At 44.3% G+C, this 25,488-nt stretch overlaps 1 protein-coding gene, 1 non-coding gene and 1 pseudogene across 2 annotated transcripts in view; all 3 read left to right on the forward strand.

The window, feature by feature from the left end:
- Positions 1-25,488, forward strand: part of LOC124619494 (zinc finger and SCAN domain-containing protein 22-like) — a 745,754-nt gene that overhangs the window by 472,307 nt on the left and 247,959 nt on the right. The window contains exons 4-5 of the mRNA XM_047145908.1: positions 16,383-16,721; positions 22,305-22,474. Of these exons, the coding sequence (XP_047001864.1) occupies positions 16,383-16,721; positions 22,305-22,474 (509 nt within the window). The remainder of the gene's footprint in view (positions 1-16,382; positions 16,722-22,304; positions 22,475-25,488) is intronic.
- Trnal-caa lies at positions 16,071-16,145 on the forward strand. Its single transcript has one exon. It is a non-coding gene; the product is annotated as a tRNA-Leu (tRNA).
- LOC124620518 lies at positions 16,905-17,023 on the forward strand (annotated as a pseudogene).

Raw genomic sequence — 25,488 nt, forward strand, 5'->3', positions numbered from 1 at the left:
ACCGTAGGCCACCACAAGTAAGCTTAGACTATTGTAGTTTTCCTTGTAGCTTTCGTCAGTTACGATCGTAAACGTGTTACCTTTGTGTTAGGGCCGGTCTGAGTGGCCGAGCGGTTCTAGGCGCTACAGTCTGGAGCCGCGCGACCGCTACGGTCGCAGGTTCGAATCTTGCCTTGGGTATGGATGTGTGTGATGTCCTTAGGTTTAAGTAGTTCTAAGTTATAGGGGACTGATGACCTCAGAAGTTAAGTCCCATAGTGCTCAGAGCCATTTTTTGTGTGTGTGTGTTGTAAGTGTGTTGCACACTTATCGGGCGTTACCTTGCTTCGATCACCCCATTTGCTTATGCAGTCAGTGTCTTGCTAGAGTCCCCAAGAAACAGGATGTGGTGAACCGTCTATAACAGAGGTCGTCAAACTTTTTTGCCTATAGCATTGTGAGGCAGTACCTCAGGCTACATGTGTACAGATACTATTAGTAATAGGTCACGTACGTAGATTAATAAGTAATGAGACCCCATTACACCAGCTGTTGTAAGGGCGAATTAAGTTGGTCGCCGGCCCACAAGTATTGATCCTTAAACCTTGGCACCATTCGGAACACTTTGTGTCGAATGTTTCCCGATTCAGATAGCTGTCACTCTCAGTAATCTCCAAACTTGTGACACTGTAATTGCCTAAAGGAGTATTGATGTGTTATCTGAGTGAACTAATTGTTAATTGATTCAGAATTATACTTGAATGCATTCTGCAATATGAGACACGGTAATTGCATAAAGCAGTATTGTTGTGTTATCTGAGTGAACAAATTATTAATTGATTAAGAATTATACTTGAATGCATTCTGCAATATGAAACACGATCACTAAATGTTTTGAATATCATTTACACTGATCAGGCACAACATAATGACCACCTGCTTAATAGCTTGTTTGTCTGTCTTTGGAAGGAAAACATCAATGATTCTGCGTATCAGGGATCCGACAGTTCGTTGGAGGTTCGTTGGCTCATTGGAGGTATGTGACATTAGATGTCTACGCACGGACGTACTTCGCGTAAGTAACGGGCTGCTGGTCTGCGTACGCGATGATGGCACCCGATGACGACCCAAATGAGTTCCACAGGTTCACATCAGGTGAACTTGGTCGGCGAGACATGAACGTAAGTTCACTACAAGGCTACTTAAACCACTGTAGCACGGTTCGGGCTCTGAGACTTGGACAATTTTACTGCTAAACAATGCTATTGGAGAAGAAAAGAAGCATGAAGAGATCAGGTGGTTCGCAACTGTCAGCGTGTCTTCGATTACTACCACAAGGTCCCATGCAAGCGAAGGAGAATGTCTCTCACAGCATAATACTGCTCCCACCAGCCTGCGTCCGTGGTGCGCTGCATGTATCGAGCCGCCATTCACCGCGACGATGGCGTTAGTGGAGACGACCATCGACCTGGTCCACCAAAGATGTGATCAGCCGGAAGAGCTGACACGTTTGCATTGATCGACGGTCGAACACCGACGGCCCCTCGCCACTGCAATCGCAACTGACGATGTCGTTGAGACAGTATGTGAACCCATGGGGGTTGTCTGCTGCGTAGCTCCATGTTCTACAATGTATGATGAACGGAATGGTTCGAAACACTGGTGCAGATATAAGAAAAAATTACCCGAATGAAGTTTTATAAATAGTGGCCACCCCAAAATTACTTTACGGAAGTGAGTCATGGGCCATTGACAAACTACAAGAAGGTAAGATCCAGGCAGCTGAAATGAGAATTCATAGGGCTGTGAAAGGCTGTACCAACGAAGACACATTAAGAAACGGTGACTTTAGGAAATAATTAAACATATTTAAAGAAAGAAACAAAAGTGTAGACACAGAAAAGAATGGAGTGAACGTCTTGACAGTATGGGCAGTGTCAGACTTCCTTACGAAGTCAGAAATTATCATCCGGTAGGTCACAAAAGACTGAGAAGGCCAAGGAAGAAATCAGCGCAGTAACAGGCAAATGCCTAATAATTGCAGTGGAGAAGAAGAAGAAGCATCACAACGGTGTCACAGACGCGAAAATTTGTAAGAGATCATTAATTCATGTAATCAATTTATGTTAACGTCATAGTGTTCGTGCGACTGAAGCTACTAGTGTGACAAAGATTAAATTCAATAAGCAGTCCATGGTGGCTAAACAATTATAAGGGTACTTTGAAGCTGTGCAACACAGTTCTGGTAGTGAGAAACTCTAGGAGGATGTTTAATCTTACTGTTAGACCCATTCCGAACAGCTGGGGTTATGCCCCATGGCTTCAGATTCCATGTCGCACCATTAACAATCATTAGAGCGGGCTCCTTCCATTTACACTGGCGAGTAGCAGGCACATGTACCGCCTAACTATGCAAACACAATATACCGGCTTCTTCCCTCCAACGAAGCCAGCTGCTGTAAATTAGAAATAAAAGAAATCAGCAAGAGTGTGGTGCTATTCAGACACGGTTTGAGAGCGAAGTTCATTTCAGTTAAGCGAAAAACCGTGACTCGGATGTCTGCGTCTGTTTTTCTTTACGGCGGCTGCTGTGCATTAGTCTACATTACAATGCCGGCCCCTCTGAGAAGTGTTCGCCTAAATCGCTCCCTGTAAATTGGCCGAACTGCCGTTACCGCGGAGGGTATTGCCGGTGGACCTGTAGTTTCGCAGCTGGGACGCAGGTAGCATTAAGCTGTGACACAAACTGGATGTTGCTCCGTCTCCTAGCAACGGGTGGTGCGTTATAATATCCTGCTGGTCCGTAAACGAGTTCGCTTGGTTCGTAAATACTGTTGTCCGCTGGTCTCCGCAAAATGAGTGCCACACGCTCCCTTGCACGTTCTTTTCTGCCTGATAGCAACGTTCAGACGTGGAGCTCGTATTGTCTTGCAATCTGAATTTTCGTAGGCGCTTTATTGATTCTGCGTCGACGATGTTACTGGAGGATACTATAAAGAGGACTGAAGACTGGACTGAACATTTTAACAGGCGGAACAGAAGTTCGGCTTGCACAAGGACAGGGAAGAAACTCGGGCGTACCTGGTCAAAGGGATCATCTTGGAATTTACCTTAAGTGGTTCAAGGAAATCTAGATTTTCGGACGAAGGTCTGAACCACCGTCCTCCCCAATTCGAGTCCCGTGTCTTACAAGAATATACAGCCGGACACACCCACTAGCAACACACATACACGCGCCAGGGCGTTATTTTCTTTCTAGGACATTGTGACACGGAAACAAAATTAAAATATTTTCATTTTCCCGTTTCAGGGGGAAGTATTAAAGGCAGCTTTCACTTTGTTGTAAGGCTAATGACAGAACTGGTGATAACCTGATGCACGTTCATAGGCTTTCGCGGCAGTTGTCAAATTCAATGAAAATCGCCTGGGTTGCAGACGGTGTCATTTAGAAACGTGATTTACGGACTGTCTCGGCCACTAATGCAACGACCTTAATCAGGGCATGTAATACTAGTACTAGTATGAGAGCTGTTCTGTTTAAAAACGAGCAAAGTAGACTATTCAATAACACTTTTAATCTGCTGTGACTAACTCCGACAGAGTGTCATCATCTTGCAGACGTGACGACCCAAAGTGGAAAACCGTATGTCCATGACTAGAATGTACTTCAAACATAATCTGTAATTAGCAGAAGGATATAATTCGTTTGAACGATATTGTGAAAGAACAGTGAATTAAATACTACAATACTATGACGCTAACATGGAAGAGAAGAAAGGAAAAGATACAGAGGTAGAAGTAAAAGGCCTAGGTGGCAAACAATAAAAAAACTCAAAGCTTCTGTGAAATTCGCAAAAAATTAGAAAGCAAGATGTGGAATTAATTCACAGTTGATTAAATATTAAGCATCATTACACACCTTAAATTGTTACAAGCGTTTAACATGTGCTGGAAGCAAAAAGATCTACCAAAAAATGAAAGAGAGCAAAAGTCCTGCATGTATATAAGAAAGTAGGAATAAAAGATACAGGAGGATAGGCTTACTTAAACATCATATAAACTGTATTTTCTACAGAAGACAAAACAACACAGTTCACTAGTGGAAGAACAGGTCGGATTTAGGAAGAGACGCTGAACGACTGATGCAGTTTTCCTTTTACGACAGCTTACTGAGAAGCAAAGAGAGGTTAACAAAGAGGTACAGAATGATTTTATAGATTTTAGAAGGCTCTTAGAATGGGGTTAAAGAAAAATTATGGAGAATAACGGAGCGGTGAGTTTACCTCTTACAGCTTGTACCAGTTGTCAAACATGTGTAAAGAAACATCAGCAATGATAAATATAGCAGGCATGTGTACGGAACCGATACAAATAAATAAAAGGGTGAGACAAGGCTGTAGTTTATTCCCTACCATGTTCAATACTTACACTGACGATGGAGTTCGCAGATGAAACTGTGGGATAAACACCGGGGGACAACTGATCGATTTGGTAAAGCTAAAATCACTACAGTGCGCTGATGATTTTACATTGATTTTTTAAAGCGAAAATGATTTACAAAAAGGAGTATATGGACTAAAGAAAATATATATTGCATATATTATGGAAAAAGTGGAACATATCGTGGAAAACATACAATGAAAACTGTGATAGTAGTTAGTGAAAAAAAAATTAAACAGGAAAAATATCTTGGACGTAAGATATCGTGTGAATACGAAGAAGGTATCAGGTTAAGTTAAATTGATTAGAAAATATCTGTAAGACAACTAACAGAACTTCAAAGAATAAAAGAACAGGAAAAAACACGACTGTAATTCTGTAAAATAATCGCATTGTTAACCCTGCTATGTGGTAATGAACTGTAGGTATTGAATGAAAGACAAGAAAAGCAAATACAAGGAACGGAAATGAGATTTCGTAGAGCATTAAAAGGATGAAAAAGAATAGATAAAATAGGAAATTGTGATATTCTAAAAGAGCTGGAAATTGTGATTGAGGACTGGATAGAAAGAAAAACAACTGGAATGAACATGTACAAAGAATACATTCAGAGGGATTGCCACCTCAGGTTGTTGTTGTTGTTGCGGTCTTCAGACCTGAGACTGGTTTGATGCAGCTTTCCATGCTACCCTATCCTGTGCAAGCTTCTTCATCTCCCAGAACCAACTACAACCTACATCCTTCTGAATCCGCTTAGTGTATTCATCTCTTGGTCTCCCTCTACGATTTTTTCCCTCCACGCTGCCCTCCAATACTAAACTGGTGATCCCTTGATGCCTCATAACACGTCCTACCAACCGATCCCTTCTTACAGTCAAGTTGTGCCACAAACTCCCCTTCTCCCCAATTCTATTCAATACCTCGTCATTAGTTAAGTGATCTACCCATCTAATCTTCAGCATACTTCTGTAGCACCACATTTCGAAAGCTTCTGTTTTCTTCTTGTCCAAACTATTTATCGTCCATGTTTCACTTCCATACATGGCTACACTTCACACAAATACATTCAGAAACGACTTCCTGACACTTAAATCTATACTCGATGTTATCAAATTTCTCTTCTTCAGAAACGCTTTCCTTGCCGTAGCCAGCCTACATCTTATATCCTCTCTACTTCGACCATCATCACTTATTTTGCTTCCCAAATAGCAAAACTCGTTTACTACTTTAAGTGTCTCATTTCCTAATCTAATTCCCTCAGCATCACCCGCTCTTAATTCGACTACATTCTATCCTCGTTTTGCTTTTGTTGATGTTCATCTTATATCCTCCTTTCAAGACACTGTCCATTCCGTTCAACTGCTCTTCCAAGTCCTTTGCTGTCTCTGACAGAATTACAATGTCATCAGCGAACCTCAAAGTTTTTATTTCTTCTCCATGGATTTTAATACCTACTCCGAATTTTTCTTTTGTTCCCTTTACAGCTTGCTCTATATACAGATTGAATAACATCGCGGAGAGGCTACAAGCCTGTCTCACTTCCTTCCCAACCACTGCTTCCCTTTTATGCCCCTTGACTCTTGTAACTGCCATCTGGTTTCTGTACAAATTGTAAATAGCCTTTCGCTCCCTGTATTTTACCCCAGCCACCTTCAGAATTTGAAAGAGAGTATTCCAGTCAACATTGTCAAAAGCTTTCTCTAAGTCTTCTAGGCGCTACAGTCTGGAACCGAGAGACCGCTACGGTCGCAGGTTCGAATCCTGCCTCGGGCATGGCTGTGTGTGATGTCCTTAGGTTAGTTAGGTTTAATTAGTTCTACGTTCTGGGCGATTGATGACCTGAGAAGTTAAGTCGCATAGTGCTAGAGCCATTTGAACCTTTCTCTAAGTCTACAAATGCTAGAAACGTAGGTTTGCCTTTCCTTAATCTATTTTCTAACATAAGTCGTAGGGTCAATATTGCCTCAGGTAAAGAACATTAAACCAAAAACAGAAAGATCCTGCCAGACCGAGAAAAACATGGGAACAGTTACAAGCCACAACTGGCCTAATACGGGAAGTGTAGACGAAGCAGAAGGAGAAGAACTAACAGTATTTATTTCATATCGGTTCATGGTATTAGCGTTAAGTAACTGTATGTCTTCCATCAGAAGGAGTCGAACCGGCGATCTCTGAGTCGGTTGCGACCTCAACAGCCTGTATTGGCGACCTAGTTTGCAGAGAAGTATTTTCAGTGTTGAGGTAAACGTACCTTCAAGAAACTGGGTTACAAATTACGCGTATAGTTAGTCGTAGGACAGAAAGTGTGGGAAGGAGTGGAAGTGCAGGACAAAATAGCAGCCCGGAGGGCCTTCCCACAGTGGCTGGTGGCGACGTTTTGGGACAGCCCGAGCGCCCCGTGGGAGCGGGCGCTCCTGGTAAGGATCGGGCCGGTCCTCGGGAGTGCCTGGCATTCCTCCGGCAGTGCCAACAATGTTGCGGGCGTCTGCATTCCGGCATCCGTCATAGGCAGAGCGGCCGGCGCGGCCGCCACAAAGGCAGCGGCAGAGGCTGCCTAACGATCGCGGATGCCAAACGCGGGGCAGCGCCGGCCTGCACCGGGCTCGAGTTTCTGTCGCACTCTCTCTCCTCCATGGCGTTCTGAGTAATCTCAGTCGATACCAATAAGGATTCGCGACCGTGTATATTTTTACCTTCGTGAAACGCGGAAAATGTCGGTAGGGTAATGACGGTTGTGCCACTAGTACTCTCCGCAACATACTGATGAGTGTCTTGTAGAGTACACGTGTAGAAGCGATGTATGCATAAGCTGAATTAAGGGGGGTAGGACGTCAAACGGGCCGACTTGGAGCAGGAGAGGCACCACAGGACATTTTAATTTCCACTCTCTATACTTTTACAAATAAATTCATAAAACTTTAACAGCATTCAGGATTCATACTCATAGCAGTGGAAGCTCAAAAACGTAACAAAACACAATTTTTTTTTTTGCATGTGAAGTTTCATCATTTTTTCACTTACTACTGGCTCCATTTGTTGCTATAGGTACACTTTTCTTCCTAAGTAAGAGAGATTGGCTCTGAGCACTATGGGACTCAACTGCTGAGGTCATTAGTCCCCTAGAACTTAGAACTAGTTAAACCTAACTAACCTAAGGACATCACAAACATCCATGCCCGAGGTAGGATTCGAACCTGCGACCGTAGCGGTCTGGCGGTTCCAGACTGCAGCGCCTTTAACCGCACGGCCACTTCGGCCGGCCTAAGAGAGATTCTTCGATGAGTTTTGCACAGCATACAAACCATAGTTACGGGTGTATGAAACTCTAGAAGTTATTTAATTTATGAAAAAATGAATGAACTGTTACATTTTAAACTTCATGTTTATAAAAAAAATTCAATTTTTATAGTTAATTATCTAAATTTTTCCACAGTTTTTTAATAGATTCGGAAAATTCTAGAGTTTCATACACCTGTAACTACTGTTTGTATGCTATGAAAAATTCATCGAAGAATCTCTCTTACTGAGGAAGAAAAGTGTACCTATAGCAACAAATGGAGCCAGCAATAAGTGAAAAAATGATGAAATTTCACATGTAGAAAAAGGTATTTTGCTACGTTTTTGAACTTCCACTGCGATGAGTGTGAGTCCTCAATCCTTCCTGGTCATGGTGACAAAGTTTTATGAATTTATTTGAACAAGTATAGACAGTAGAAATTAAAATGTACTGTGGTGACTCTCCCGCTCCAAGTCGGCCCGTTTGACATCCTACCCCCCTTAAAACTAAAATTATTACTAATTCCGTTTTTCATTTCATTTTCGTTATTCTTATCCTCTCTGTACCCTTTACTTCCTCCTGTGGTGCCGGGTCCGCTGTTTTCATGACTTGGACGATTTGTTTCGTTTCAAATTTGTGGTCGGATGTCCTTTCTCTTGCCCAGCCGGGAGGGAAACGGTGTGTGCCATCTGTCTATAAATCGTGTAAATTTTGGTCTTTTAAACCACTGTGTGTCGTATTTGCAGAAGTGACGATTGGGGATTATCTCAGGACTCGTCTAAATTAATTTGAAATAGCTGCCTAAGAACCACACTCACTTAGGTCGGTATACGACGCCGGTGGTCGTTAAGCCGTCGTGTTGAGCCGATAAGGGTCACACACATTCGTGTCTCTCAAGCTAGCGTGTCGCACATTTAATCTATACAGGCAGGTCATCTTTATTCACATTACCTTAATTCAATTAAACCAACGCATTTGAATAGAAAAGTACAAAAAACCAATTTTACTTCAGACACTGTTCATTTTTTACCAGTACTTCATCTGTTTTAATGTCTCCCTCCCATTATATCTCCATCCATCTAGGGTGAGTGTTTTCCTCCTTACACCCACTATACTCTGTAATGGCGTTTCGCGTATTCTACCCTTTCTTAGACCCCACACCTTTTCCCTTCTAATATTTCTTCCACTGTTAAGGCAGTAGTGCACGCCGCAACGTTAGTTCTATCCACCTGCCTCTTTTACGGGTAAGGATGTTCGATGTTCTTTCCTCACATGTTCCTTCTGCTAAATGTTCATTCAGTATCTTGTCTGCCGAATCAATTTTTAACTTCCTATATGTCAAATATATCGCCAGCCGGTGTGGCCGAGCGGTTCTAGGCGCTTCAGTCCGCCACCGCGCTGCTGCTACGGTCGCAGGTTCGAATCCTGCCTCGGGCATGGATGTGTGTGATGTCCTTAGGTTAGTTAGGTTTAAGTAGTTCTAAGTTCTAGGGGACTGATGACCTCCGATGTTAAGTCCCATAGTGCTTAGAGCCATTTTGTCAAATACATCGAACACTCCAGGACCAGAAATGTTTACAGCATTCAAGTCCCATACTTAATTTATCGTGTCCGGAGCTGTCAATTTTTTGACCCAATACCGGATCAAGTCAAAAGCTTCAGGCTTGTTTAGCGAGAGGTCGGCTAGGGAGCAACGTGCAGTACAATTTCGGAATGTTAGAAGACATTCCATGTTTTGTATTTCTCCACAGTCGCAGTTATTGTCATCGAGTTCTAATGGGCTCCATTTTATCAGCTTGATTGTTACAAGGGCTACACTAGTTATGATACGGTTTAGAATTTTCCATGACATGAAGTTTAATTCAATATCACTCGGTTCATGATCTAAAATAGTCTACCCTATCAGGGGTTCATTAAAGGTGAAATTGAGGAAGCGATATCTTGATTTTAGACTTTTTCATCCGTAAAGTGGTTCGCGCTCATCAGATGTGTTTTTGAACTGCTATTTATGTTCATGAGCTACCCTACGAGGTTTGGGACTTCTGAAACCCGAACCTCGGTAGTGCTTTTCCAGAGGTGTGGGCTTCATGCATCCTGTGGTTAGCCTATACGTTTCGTTAAGGTTTATATCGAGCACGGAGGGAGCTTCCAAGTGAACGTCTTTACTCGAGACCATCCAAAGACATGAAAATGCCGACGCTTCCTGGAAATGGTGTCCATGACGGCATCGACCACCGGAGAAAATCAAACCAAATCAAGTACCACAGCAGAATAAGGCGTGCCAGAACGGCAGTATTCCGTCAGGGAACTGGACACTCGCTGTAATAAATAAATAATTTTTTTTTAAATGATTTAAGTTCTCTTCCACTGAATTTGAAAGACCGCATGCAACGTACCCAAAGAATCTTTCAAGAAGAAACCTGATAAAAGAAACAAGAAGAAATGTTTTAAAGTGCCAGACTACAAATCCTAAGGTCTCGAGTTTGACAACATGCCAATCCTAGGATTTTATGTCTTACTTGTCGCTCCTTTCCCCTCTGGAAATGTTTGTTGATCTGAAAAATGGCTCTGAAGCCACGTTAAACTGTAGGTCCCCCTATATCTGGATGAGTAAGTCAGTTCAAAAATCGGAAGAAGGCAACGGCATACCATCTGCAACGAGACCGTGACTAGTAAAGCACTTGGGTGTTCAAAACAATCTTCGGACTGATGACAGCTTTATTTTACGGCAGGATAAGTAAGTTAAAAGCACTGGATGTAGTTGGAAATTTGTATACGTTACAAGGTACTCTAGATGTTTCATCAGGTTGGGACGAAACGCGTACGGCAAAATATAAAATGAATTTTATTTTCAGCTGCTCGCAGACATAATCTCAATATGATTAGCACAGAACTCTAATGGAACGAGTATATCACAATAAGACACTCAAAACAGTGAAAGATTAAAATCTAAAATAAGTCACTTTCAGGCTTGGGCAGCTCAGTCGGTAGAGTACTTTCCTGCGAAAGGCAAAGCTCCCGAGTTAGAGTATAGGCCCGGAACACAGTTTTAATCTGCCAGGAAGTTTCATATCATCACACACTAAGCTGCAGAGAGAAAATTTCATTCTGGAACCATCCCCCACGCTGTGGCTCAGCCATATCTCCGCAGTATCCTTTCTTCCAGGAGCGCTGATCTTGCACGGATCGCAGCAGAACTTCTGTGGAGTTAGGAAAGTAGGAGACGAGGTAATGGCGGGAGTAAACCTGTGAGTAAAGGTCGTGAGTCGTGCTTTGCTAGCTCTGTTGATAGAGTGGTTGCCCGCAAAGATAGAGATCCCAAGTTCGAGTCTCTATCCGGCACACAGTTTTATAATGCCCAGTTTCCCAAGAAAATGAAAAAAAAAGAGAAACACCCTTGAATGTTCGGTGAGGGTTGGAAGCAAATGAATGAAAAGAACCATTAGAAAGAACAGTTCTTGAAAAATTGTAATACATGTTATGGAGTTCGCTGGGTTTGAATCTGGAAGGAACGAATTATTCACTACGAAGACCACAAATTATATTTCATTTGCGTGCGCTGATATGAAACTTCCTGGCAGATTAAAACTGTGTGCCGGACCGAGATTGGAACTCGGGACCTTTGCCATTTGCGGGCAAGTGCTCTACCAACTGAGCTACCCAAGCACGACTCATGCCCCGTCCTCACAGCTTTACTTTGCCAGTATCTCGTCTCCTACCTTCCAAACTTTACAGAAGCTCTCCTGCGAACCTTGCAGAACTAGCACTCCTGAAAGAAAGGATATTGCGGAGACATCCTTTAGCCACAGCCTGGGGGATGTTACCAGAATGAGATTTTCACTCTGCAGCTGAGCGTGTGCTGATATGAAACTTCCTGGCAGATTAAAACTGTGTGCCGGACCGAGACTCGAACCCAGGACCTTTGCCTATAGCGGGCAAGTGATCTACCAACTGAGCTATCCAAGCACGACTCACGCCCTGTCCTCACAGCTTTACTTTTGCCAGTATCTCGTCTCCTACCTTCCAAACTTGGTAGAGCACTTGCCCGCGAAAGGCAAAGGTCCTGAGTTCGAGTCTCGGTCCGGCACACAGTTGTAATCTGCCGGCCGGAGTGGCCGAGCGGTTCTAGGCGCTACAGTCTGGAACCGCGCGACCGCTGCGGTCGCAGGTTCGAATCCTGCCTCAGGCATGGATGTGTGTGATGTCCTTAGGTTAGTTAGGTTTAAGTAGTTCTAAGTCCTAGGGGGCTGATGACCACAGCAGTTAAGTCCCATAGTGCTCAGAGCCATTTTTTTGAACAGTTGTAATCTGCCAGGAAGTTTTATATTTCAGTTATTTGTCAGTACCTGGCACTCGCCTGCGAGATTATACTGGGCCTTGTCGATTGGTATCACGGGCTCCTTTAGCGAACAAACAGTCGCCAACCACTACCCGTCACAAAAAAGTAAAAATAAATAAATAAATAAATACAAGAGAAACGCTTTTCAGATGCACAAACTACTGCAGGAAGATCATCAGGGGACAGGTAAGCAGCTAGGAACAAGCTCTGCTGACCAACGTGCGTGAGCGATGGATTGATCGCTCACTGCACGAACGTATCAATGGCGACGAACCGTAGACTCCTACCTTCGACGCAACACGAAGTGCCGTCGCGGGGTAGGCCGTGTTAACAACGAGGACGTCGACGCAGAAGACTGGTTTCCGGCCTGCTGGAATGGTAACGGATTTGTTACGCGCTGTCCATCAGTAGTACTTCGTCCCTCGCTTCACCGCCGGCCCCACGGCGCGATGCCGGTAGCGGCCATCGCAGACACCTCTCCGCCTCCGGCCGCTGTCGCCCTGAATACTTGAGCGGATTCTCCGCCCTATTGTACTGTCCACCACCATCACCAGCCTCTCACTGCACTGTCCCCCGCCGCCCACTCCAACCGCTCGTCGGGAATTTTTCAAAAGAGCGCCGTGGTGCAGCCCGCCATTGTGAGCTACCGCGATTCGCCAACTTCTTGTCTTTTCTCCTTCCCGCCCTTACATTCCCCCCTTTTTTCCCTTTTTTTCCCCCTGTGCTGTCGCCCCGTTCTTCTTATACCCCGATTGCGTTCCGCTACGGTGGGGAAGGAGAAGAAGGTATGGTCTGCGTGAATGTGAAATGTTTACGGAGCGAGCTTTGTTCCAGATGCTCCCGCGGAAGATCTGACTCGTGATTATGTATCAGGGATTATTCTGCTGATGGAAATATGGTGGCAGGCGGGCCGCGACGCGTTTGTTTAGCGGCTCACCTTTGTTCTGTGCCGCCTGCGCATTTCATGCTAAGTGGTCTACAGATTTAATATTACGCTTATTATTCATGAAGCGCGGTTTAAGTCTCGGCCTCGAGGTTTCGTTTAAGTACTCTTGTTTTGGTTGCTTAAATTGAGGCCATCATTCTCTAATTAATGAAAAGTTGCAGCAGAACATTCAGTCAGTCACAGTAACAAATCCGGAACATTGGTTAAGACCCTAGTATTGATGACAGTTAAAGTTGTTGTCTTTTTCGACTATCTTCACCTTTGGACAGAATTACGTAAGGAAATTTATAGTTTCACAGAAACCAATTTATTTTTGCAACTCTGTGGTTCACAATGGTAGTTTTTCATGAGTAAATATCTCCACTAAGTAGTTGTTTATTGAAACGATATTACAGCTCTTCACCTGCTTTCTTCTTATTATGTCTTGCTGATTCTGATGTTGGTGGTCATTACCATAAAAAGAATATCGTTTTTAATGACCGATCGCTATTTAGTACGCAGCGACTCGTTCGTTTCAGAATCATTAACTCGGCTTGTATTAACGTTAGGACAAACGCAAATATTCTAATAGAGCTACTGTATTGTTTACATAATAATTCATGTACAGCCGGCCGCTGTGGCCGAGCGGTTCTAGGCGCTTCAGTCTGGAGCCGCGCGACTGCTACGGTCGCAGGTTCGAATCCTGCCTCGGGCATGGATGTGTGTGATGTCCTCAGGTTAGTCAGATTTAAGTAGTTCTATAAGTTCTAGGGGACTGATGACCTCAGATGTTAAGTACCATAGTGCTCAGAGCCATTTTTTGTTTTCACGTACATATCTTCTGAATAGTATCATTCCCGTTTCATGTTCCCAAGCAAGCTTGATATTACTTTATTTTTCCATGATTTTATCTCATTCATAATGAATTCCTAAATACTGATACTGACTTCATTTGCATATTCTCGATACGTCCGGTACTGAGCTTAATAAAGCACAATCTGGCGCTCCATTAAAGATTTCCTGGATGTCAAACTTGTATTAGTCGTATCGGCGCTGATCATGATATTTCGAACTTCATGAAATGGAGATTCGAAATCTTCACAATGACTTACATTTTTCAAGATTCAAGATTAGTCAGTCTACGTCTCGAACATTGTCATCATCATATTGGTGCTGCTTCAAATATTTATTTCTGTTCTCTCCTATCACTTTTCATTCCTTGGTAAAATCTGTGTCCCTTATCTTCCAAGAATTATTACCATGTAGATAGAATTTTGCCTTTAAAAAGTTCATTATCCATTCGAATACCACAGCACAGGCCAACAAGTTTCTCCCTATATTGCTTACAGGACTTCATCATTTACTTCTCTCTAGGTGCAATTCGTCCGTGTGACTGCCCTCCAAAACCACATTCGTGTCGGTTGTAGCTGCTGCCTATGTTTTCCGTTTTTTCCCCTTTCTTCTTTTTGCCTGTTGTTCATCTCTCGTTTCAGTGGAGTAGCGCATTCTAGATGAAGTGTTTAGCTAAAGTCCTTTCTTGTCGCAATGTTAAATTGATTTCCTAGTTAACAAAGTTCTATTGTTCTGGAACAAACGTTTAGCAAGAGCTACTGTTTAGTTTCTGGAACGCAATTTTCTTCAGAGTTCGTGCTCTCTGAACTGATAACCCCTCACAAGTTTCGATATTCCGATTGTCACGGTTGCTATGATTTAAGGACGATTCGTCCCCTCTTTTAAATATTTCTTGCTTTTTGGTTTAACTCATTGAGGGAAGCTGATATACTGATGTGCAGGTAAGAAGGCGGTTGCGTGATGCGTTTTGTTGATAGAGGTCCAGAGAATACATTACGACGCCGTTAGTGTGGTATGAGCGTCCGTTCCACGACACCCTCTACAGCCGTTGCTTACGCTGGGAACAGGTAACATTTGAATAAGCTACACATGGACCATTGTTTCTCGTTCTGAATCTCCCTGGATCATTTTATATGCTCGGGAAACTATCACTGTAATAATGCAAGAGACTACACGTCCTCACCAACCCAAAACCAAGGCTAAATGTTTCATCCCCACCCAGAGGCACACAGAACTTTTTGGCTGGATCGTCAGGTGGTTCACGACTGCCACCGACCTTCTTATGCACGATTCGTTACAGTACTGTTATGATTCTTATTTAACAATGATATTCGACAAGAGCCGTGCTATTGAGATGTTATTTTATTTTGTTTTACTGCCAGTTTCGGCATTTCATTATGCTATCTTCAGGCCCCATATGCATCTCTCAAAAATAAATGGTATTGGCGTACTAGGCCATATGTTGCTGGATGTCGTGAATTCTAAACCGTATACCAAGTGCCTGCTTCGAAGACCTGACTGCGATCAAGTCCTTTAAGGAAGCACGGTTTAGGTTTGGCCCAGTATTTCGATATCGTTTATTTTTGAGAGATGCATGTGGGGCCTGAAGATGGCATAATGGAATGCCGAAATTGGCAGTAAAAATAAAATAAAATAACATCTCTTCTGCATGGTTGTTGGAGAATTTCAGTGTTAAATACTTGGCGGGCTGCTGTCTCATGTCCACAACGGATCAACAGAGACGATTATCATTTTGAAACTTCCTCTCAGGTTAAAACTGTGTGCCGGACCGAGGCTCGAACTCGGGACCTTTGCCTTTCGCGGACAAGTGCTCTACCAACTGAGCTACCCAAGCACGAATCACGCCCCGTCCTCACAGCTTTAATTCCGCCAGTACCTCGCCTCCTACCTTCCAAACTTCACAGAAGCTCTCCCGCGAACCTTGAAGAACTAGCACCCCTGGAAGAAAGGATATTGCGGAGACACGGCTTACCCACAGCCTGGGGGTTGCTTCTAGAATGAAATTTTCACTCTACAGCGGCGTGTGCGCTGATATGAAACTTCCTGGCAGATTAAAACTGTGTGCCGGACCGAGACTCGAACTCGGGACCTTTGCATTTCGCGGGCAATATCTCCACAGTATCCTTTCTTTCAGGAGTGCTAGTTCTGCAAGTTTCGCAGGAGAGCTTCTGTAAAGTTAGGAAGGTGGTAGACGAGATACTGGCAGAAGTAAAGCTGTGAGGACGGGGCGTGAGTCGTGCTTGGGTAGCTCAGTTGGTAGAGCACTTGCCCGCAAAAGGCAAAGGTCCCGAGTTCGAGTCTCGGTCCGGCACACAGTTTTAATCTGCCAGCAAGTTTCATATAAGCGCACACTCCGCTGCAGAGTGAAAATCTCATTCTGGAATTATCATTCTGTTAATATACCAAGTCTACAGCTTAACTACACCTTCAAAAAATAACGAGAAACGGACAGCCAATAGGAAATTCTATGAGCAAAATGGCTATCAGGGAAACTGAGTTGTAACTTTGGTCTACTGAGCCGTTCTTAACAACAGCGCCAATGTTTGCAGACTCGCCGCTGGACCTGTCGATGTCGCTGCTGTCGCGGGTGCTCGTCAATAGCCCTGGCGCCGGCGACACCGACGAGCGCAAGTCCGTGTCCGGGGAGTCGTCCACGTCGTCGTCGTCGTCATCGTCCACGTCGTCGGCGGCGTCGACGGCGGGCGACCTCTCGCTGTCGCTGGCGCTGGAGGCGGCGGCGGCGGCGGCGGCGGCCGTGGCGGCGGCGGCGCCCGGGCCCAAGGCGGCGCGGCCGGCGCGCGGCGAGCGGACGCTGCTGCCCTGCGAGGTCTGCGGCAAGGCCTTCGACCGGCCGTCGCTGCTCAAGAGGCACATGCGCACGCACACAGGTACGCCCCCTGCACGCCCTCCACTACGCTCAGGGTATGGTCCTGACACTGGCGGGATATTTCAGACACGACCCGTCGTTGCGCAGGAACCAATGCTTGTGACTCTGGCTCCGATCACTGCATGCCAACTGGCTTGTTTCTGGGACACCGGCATCGGTTTTAACCGAAGTTGGTATGGGCTTCGCCAACGGCCTTGCCGCAGTGGTAACACCGGTTCCCGTCAGATCACCGAAGTTAAAGTGCTGTCGGGCTGGGCTAGGACTTGGATGGGTGACCATCCAGTCTGCCGAGCGCTGTTGGCAAGCGTGGTGCACGCAGCCCTTGTAAGGCAAACTGAGGAGCAACTTCTACGTCTACATCTACATCCATACTCCGCAAGCCACCTGACGGTGCGTGGCGGAGGGTACCTTGAGTACTTCTATCGGTTCTCCCTTCTATTCCAGTCTCGCATTGTTCGTGTCGGTATGCCTCTGTGTGGGTTCTAATTTCTCTGATTTTATCCTCATAATCTCTTCGCGACATATACGTAGGAGGGAGCAATATACTGCTTGACTCCTCGGTGAAAGTATGTTCTCGAAACTTCAACAAAAGCCCGTACCGAGCTACTGAGCGTCTCTCTTGCAGAGTCTTCCACTGGAGTTTATCTGTCATCTCTGTAACACTTTCGCGATTTCCAAATGATCATGGACGAAGAGCGCTGCTCTCCGTTGGATCTTCTCTATCTCTTCTATCAACCCTATCTGGTACGGATCCCACACTGCTGAGCAGTATTCAAGCAGTGGGCGAACAAGCGTAGTGTAACCTACTTCCTTTGTTTTCGGGCTGCATTTCCTTAGGATTCTTCCAATGAGTCTCAATCTGGCATCTGCTTTACGGACGATTAATTTTATATGGTCATTCCATTTTAAATCACTCCTAATGCCTACTCCCAGATAATTTATGGAATTAACTGCTTCCAGTTGATGACCTGCTATATTGTAGCGAAATGATAAAGGATCTTTCTTTCTGTCTATTCGCAGTACATTACACTTGTCGACACTGAGATTCAATTGCCTTTCCCTGCACCATGCGTCAATTCGTTGCAGATCCTCCTGCATTTCAGTACAATTTTCCAACATTGAGAATGACATTCTCCGTTCTGTTATGTAGGAACGCTTCAATCCAATCACACAGTTGATCTGATAGTCCATATGCTCTTACTTTGTTCATTAAACGACTGTGGGAAACTGTATCGAACGCCTTGCGGAAGTCAAGAAACACGGCATCTACCTGGGAACCCGTGTCTATGGCCCTCTGAGTCTCGTGGACGAATAGCGCGAGCTGGGTTTCACACGATCGTCTTTTTCGGAACCCATGCTGATTTCTACAGAATAAATTTTCTAGTATCCAGAAAAGTCATTACACTAGAACATAACACGTGTTCCAAAATTCTACAACTGATCGACGTTAGATATCTAGGTCTATAGATCTGCACATATGTTCGACGTCCCTTCTTGAAAACGGGGGTGACCTGTGCCCTTTTCCAATCTGTTGGAACGCTACTCTCTTCTAGAGACCAACGATACACCTCTGCAAGAAGGGGGGCAGGTTCCTTCGCGTACTCTGTGTAAAATCGAAGTGGTATCCCATCAGGTCCAGCGGCCTTTCCTCTTTTGAGCGATTTTAATTGTTTTTCTATCCTTCTGTCATCTATTGACAGAGAAGTAGCGGCTGTGGTCTCGGAAACTGACATACGGCCGGGAGAGCGGTGTGCTGACCACATGCCCCTCCATGTCCGCATTCAGTGACGCCTATGGGTGAGGATGGCACGGCGGCCGGTCGGTACCGCTGGGCCTTCATGGCCTGTTCGAGAGGTGTTTGGGTTTTTTAGTATCGGCTTCAGAAAGGAGTTCGAGAAAATTAAAACATCTTAGAGAGGCGTGTCAGTAGAATCTGCTCACAGTGGACAGTTCTTATCATGAAAAACATCTCGCAACATTGTCACAGACGCATTGTTCCTGCATTATATTGTACGAAATAACTGTAGGTCTTGTTAGTTTCCTGAAAAATAGTTGCACATATTAACCACGTAACTGTCAGACGATATAGTTTGCTGGGGAAACACTGAACCATTAGTTGCACTAACTGCACACCACACGTCTCGTAGAGATTGTCGATGTAACTGATGAGGTTCTTCCGATCCCACCGTCAGCTGTCTTCCAGTTCATGTATCCCATTAAATACAGCCATGTTTCACTAGGGGAAAAAAGAGAGTTTCACAATCAACCACTACTTCACGCTGTAATGTAGAGTTTGGAAGGAGTGAGGTTGGAGGTTTTGCAAGTGTGGGCCCAATTTCGTAAACAAGTTGTCAAACATAAGATATCGTTAATGACAACTGACAATAAATAATAAAATTGAACTTTATCTCCTGTCGAATTACAGTTCTTGGAGGCAGTGCTTGAAATTAAGAGGATAACGACATCAAATCACTTCAGCTCAATATAACAAAATTTAAATAAGTCTTCGCCCCAGTACGCAAAGTTAGGACATCAAAAACCGTAGTTCACAATATACGTCCCTTAGCCACAGACACCAAAACGGCCAATGAAAAAACGGCTTCCTCAAATAACAATTTGAACAAGCTAAAATTAGAAAACAACTCTCTGGCTTAATTAGGGATTACTTACGTTAACACTCAACTAAATATTAATCTGTAAGTACCCTCGTCACCAACTACTCACCAAAGGATAGCCATTATTTAGTCACTTCAACAGCGCCACGCAAGTTTCGCAATTAAAGTTTCGCAATCGCAGTTTTCTGTACAATGGGGCATAAAAAATCAGTCGCGCTCATTGCTTAATAATGACAAAATAATTTTCTGTAGTATTGCACATACACTATCAATCACGCTCACAGCGTAATAACGATGAAATAATTTTTCATTCTGCACGTACTCAATCAATAAAGCTCACATCGCAAAAATTAACGAGATCAAAATGGCTTTCGCTTAGGGGAAGCAACCGTATGTTCAGCGTGCCAACACAGAAAAACCCCAATACGCTGACTGTACACACGACCCTTGTGTGGAACCCTTGCGTTTGGAGCATTGCTGATAGTTCAGCACATTGAATGCACAGACTGCACTTTTCACTGTATTCTACATTGCACCACTCAACCGACGATGAAACAGCTGTCGGTCATTAAAGCCTCCTGCTAAGGCTCTTCTTGTAACGTGGAAGCATCTGTCTTTGTCTCCTCTGGAATCGTCATTCTCTCATCCGGGAAAAGACACCAACCGCCCTAATGTGTCGCTTGTATGCACCTAAATTTGACGCTCCTATTTGCCACAGGATTACTGAATGATTTAGAACAGTCATACACTAGCAAAGCATCACTTCTCATCAGGTACAATGTTCAACATTAATGAAGTTCATTCCATCAGAAACTCTATGGCGTTGACTGCTGTAGCTGACGTCTCGAACTGGGCAGAGGGCTTGCATGCTCGACACTATATTGACCTCAGCGTGAGGACGCTGCCGTGATTGGGATAGAAGCGTAGCAATTTGTAGCGTTTCCCATACGTCGTTACGGATTGAAGCGGGCCTTCCCTAATGTCTGTCGTATCGATTCGCGTTGCCGACTTTGCTGTGAGACCTTGATCTCTGGACGTTACCACAAACTCGGTTCTTGGGCTCATTAGCTTTGGAGCTGGCTTCCTGTTCTTAGCTGTCCACAGACTCCATCATCGACTTCTCCTCGCTCCACAGCCACATCGGCGCTCGTCTCGATCACGTGCGCGAGCTCCTGCCCTCTGGCGGTGCACCAAACCGACAAGCCACCTAGCTTAACTCTGGCCATGGGCGAAACAAACGAGCCGCTCTCCATTGCACGATGTAGAGACTGCAGCAGCTAGTCGTAATTCTGATACAAGCCAGTGGTATCTGAATTGGTCACCTGATGTGCTCCAAATACTTGGTTGGCAGTGTTTTCATCTGCAGGTTGTGCACAGCACCAGATGCTAGTGAAACACGAGGCTGAATTTCTAAGTACGGCAACAGTTTAGTAAAAATTTCTTTCCTAAATCCTAATTCGTGCAGTTCTAAAACCGATACACCGTCTGGTAGAATCCGAGAATCCAGTGCATAGGCAATGCCCGGAGACTGTCTGCCTCCTTTTGGTTTCCTTTTAACACTTGACACAGCTTTCCTGCACACTAATTCTACAGGGTGTTCGACATACGTGTCGAACACCCTGCAGAATTAGTGTGCAGGAAAGCGTGCCACAGTGAATGGAAACGGAAACTCAAGAAATTTACTGGTGCAATTGGGGGTAGACAACAGTATCTTAAGCAGTTTTCCTCGTCCCTCACCCCATACATACTTTCGAGTACTAGTTCGCAGAGAGGGGGAGCGAGGGCGATTGAGAGATAATGTTCCATTCTCAGCGTTTAACAGACGTCATTTAGAGAAGTACAGTATTGATTTACTGTTCCTTATGACCTGTCTTTCCTCAGTTCCGTGGATTAAGTGCCAAACGGTTCCAGAGCATCTCATAGAATCAACCATTTTGAGAACATTAGTGATATTAAGCTCGGCGACCTATTTCATGCTATTCCAGAGGATTTTCTCTCTCTCTCTCTCTCTCTCTCTCTCTCTCTCTCTCTCTCTCTCTCTCTCTCTCCCTGTCGTCATCTTCATGAACGTAGGTATCAGGCAACTCTACACTGTACAGCGACGTGATTCTGAAATCGAAATGGAACAGATACTCAGTTCATGTGCTACAGAGATTGAAGTTCTGTGATCCTATCTCGGTACATGAATGCACATCGCTTCCACCTATTCAAACAAGGCACAACTTTGGGTGCTAACAAATGATTAGGCAAACAAATTGTACAACATATTTTCAATTATGCGGTTTTTTATTTTTTTCGCTTCATGTTATGAAGCAAAAGTTCTCGGGCAAAAGGCCGGATAGTCGTGTTAGACTTGCACAAATTTCGCCGACAGTACGATTTGTCGACATCAGATGCACTGATGGACTGATGCCTGAAAACTTGGCGATTTAAGAAACAGCAATAATCTAGAGCAGGATAGGGAAATGGAAAAGCAAAGGTCAAATAACGTGTTTCACAGAGCATGTTGACGAATATTGGGCCTAACGACAGCGGTAAAAGCGCGACACTGGGGCGAGGACTGAGTGCGAAAAGCCTAACTCGCCATCTACTTCGGCAGGTGCAGGTTGGGCAAAATAAAACCCGACCAGAAAATATTTACTGCACCTTTTTAAGATAGGCAGCCCAAGTTACGTCATCCGCCTAAGGTTTGGAAGCTGTAAGCTGGGTTGCCTATCTTAAGGCCCATTAAATATTTTCCCGCCCAATTTTACTCTGCCAATCCTGTACAAACCGTACCATTCCCGCCTCCTGTCATTAGTCTGAAAACGCGCCTCATGGCATAAACTCGATTTCTCTTCGTTTGGTCGTCCGCCCGAGAACTTTTCTTTCATATATTCGGTGCAGGACGACAGGGCTACCCCGACAAGTTCTTACCTCAGTGGCGATCTGTCTGCATACGCTTATCACCTTTCTCCTGATTTTTGCAGGTGAGAAGCCGCACGTGTGCATGGTTTGCAACAAGGGGTTCTCGACGTCGAGCTCGCTGAACACGCACCGGCGCATCCACAGCGGGGAGAAGCCCCACCAGTGCCAAGTCTGCGGGAAGAGGTTCACCGCCAGCTCCAACCTCTACTACCACCGCATGACGCACATCAAGGTCAGTCGCCAGCGCACTTTTCTCCTAGCAGATCTCGAGCCAGCAACATCACAGGCAGCAACTCTGACATCTCTGACGAGAACACACTATCTCCATGTATGCCATTTCCAATACATTCGTGACCCAACTTGACTGGGTGAAACCTCCAATCGGTGACCCACACAGAAACCAATGACGTAAATTGAAAACAATGTCGACGCAACATGTTGCAACCTACTACTAATCCCACGTCATCAAGTGGAGTCATTCCTCGAATCCAACTCTCAGCATCTTCGTTAAGGAGTCTACAGCATTTATTGTCAAAATTATGTAAGTGGTACAGGCTCCTAAATTGACTACTTTAAGATACGGAGTAATGTTCGAAAATTAACATCTAATTATTATTTTTTGTTGCTATGGACTTGAATAGTTTTGGAGAAGTGTGTTCTTTCTTTTTAAGTTACAACCGCGAAACACGAAAATTAAGCGGATTTGCTAAAGGGAAATTGAGAATTGCACAAGGCAAGGAAAGAACGTTGCTACGCCTAAGACGAAGAGATCTCCAAAACCGGATTATATTAAGTACTATTAATGATGAAATATAACCGGTTAGGGAGCTGAAATAGAAATGGGCACGATATGTTGCAAGACGAAGTGATGGAAGGTGGACGTAAGCTGTGTTAGTGTCGAGCCCAAGAGAGAGAAACCGTCCACTAGGGGCCACTTCTGTTTTGCTCACTCTGTATGTGGGTGATTACTACCAAATCGTCTGCCACACGATCCCCCACCATTTTCTCACATTCTACTGTGCAAACCACTCTCTGTCGATAATCCTAACCAGCACCCTGTGCCTTCAACAATCCTGTTCCTCGTAATCCTCTGTCCCTGGCAATAAATTACTTCCAGATACCTTGACACATGATGCTAAACATTCAGTTGACTTTCCGGATGCTAAATCTTGTGAGCCAATGCCAGTGAGATAGACTTTTATTAGTTATGAAATAAAAATGGTACACAAACGCTCATATTTCACGCGTGTTACTCATTCAAAACCGCATATCACCTGGCAAAATCATTTCTGATCGCTGGTTCTTCATTTCAAAATTGGTGCCGAAAGCGCACTCGGGCATAACAGGCGGAGTCTACCAAGCCTGGATCCAGTAAGAATGTGGATTTTGTTCGTTTATGAATTGTAGTGTGCAGTACATTTCGACTCCGAGCCGACATAAACTGTGTCACGCTCACCTAGGAGGTGGGGACTCAAAATCTGATTTTCACCGGATTTAAAAACGCTTTAAAAATTTTGCTTAGTGTTGAAGTCTTTATACTACAATCGACTGACCTTTTGACAAAAATAACAACGACAATGTCTGATACAGCCCTAAATTTTCCATTCATTCATTCATTACGGAACAGAGTGACTTAAGTTTTGTGATGTCAGTAATAATTAGAAGAAAATTTATTATTTATTAGACGACATGCGCAGCTGAAACACAACAAGCTGGAAAATTTCTGAAAATTACGTATATTTTGGAGCACTACTTAGGCGAGTCTTGTTTGTTAGACATTGTCTGAGCACCTAAGCGGGAAGTGTCAGCTAAAAGTGGACGGATATCGCACTTTCTACTGTGAAAAATGCTTCTTCCTTTACGAGTATGTATCGTAATTCCTTGAACGTCTGTTATGTGATTCCATTGTAATATCAGCCGTCGTCAATGCTGATTCTGATGGAATGCGGTGATCCATATCGCCAATAGGTATATAACCTCCTTTCCTCCCCATTCTCATTCTCTGCCTCCTCATTCCGCTCTCCCCTTGCGTCTACTGCTTCTCTACACTCTTCCGTGCCACATATTCGGTGTTGTTTCATTTGGCTCATCATCTACATCTACATATATATACATATTCCGTAAGCCACTGATGGTGCAAAACGGAGGTTACTAATCATTACCTTTCCTGTTCCACTCGCAAATAGAGCGATGGAGAAACAACTGTCTATATGTCTCTGTATACGTCCTGATTTCTCTTACCTTTTCTTCGTGGTTCTTGGGCAAAATGTACGATGGCGGCAGTAGAATCGTTTTTAGTCAGCCACAAATGCCGTTTCTCTACATTTTCTCAATAGTGTTTCTCGAGAAGAACATCCTCTTCATCCAGGGATTCCCATTTGAATTCACGAAGCATCTCCGTAATATTCGATTGTTGATCGAACCTACCGGTAACTAATTTATTAGCACCCTTATAGTTGCTTCCATGTATTCCTATAATTAGACCTAGGGGGGACGCCTGACGGTCTATCAGAGCTGAAGAAATTGTCACACCTGTGTCCTATCCGCGGTCTCCTTTATAGATAGTCTCATCTTCTAACCGTTTTTCAACACCAACTATTTTCTTCTCGTATTTCTCTTATCGTTTGCAATTTGATTCTCATCGCGTTTTTCTGTCTGTTCCTCATTTATAGGTAGGTTTTTATACTTCGGACATATTGTCACTTAACAAATTACAGCATATTGTATATTGGTCTGATAATCATTATTTACACATCATCGGTTTCTTAACCTCGTAATACATTATATACGCGATTTCCACGATCTGACGTCGCTCACAACCACCCCCTGTGATGGCTTCTACCGAACAACGAGGGAGCAACATCGACTACACCTACGGTTTGTAACCTGTAGTGGATACTTTATCGGCCGGCCACTGTGGCCTAGCGGTTCTAGGAGCTTCAGTCTGGAACCACGCGACCGCTGCGGTCGCAGGTTCGAACCCTGCCTCGGGCATGGATGTGTGTGATGTCCTTAGGTTAGCTAGGTATAAGTAGTTCTAAGTCTAGGGGAGTGATGACCTCAGATATTAAGTCCCATAGTGCTCAGAGCCATTTGAACCATTTGAGCCATTTGGATTCTTTATCTAAGATAGAAAGGTAGAGCCAAAATTGGATGGACGGAAAACCGTAATAGAAAACCGCATGGGGATACCAGGAGTTAATAGGCTGGGCAGCATCAGCGAACTGCAAAACACGATTCCGACAA

Source organism: Schistocerca americana, chromosome 6 (assembly GCF_021461395.2).
Source record: "Schistocerca americana isolate TAMUIC-IGC-003095 chromosome 6, iqSchAmer2.1, whole genome shotgun sequence".
NCBI classification, from domain to species: Eukaryota; Metazoa; Arthropoda; class Insecta; order Orthoptera; family Acrididae; genus Schistocerca; species Schistocerca americana.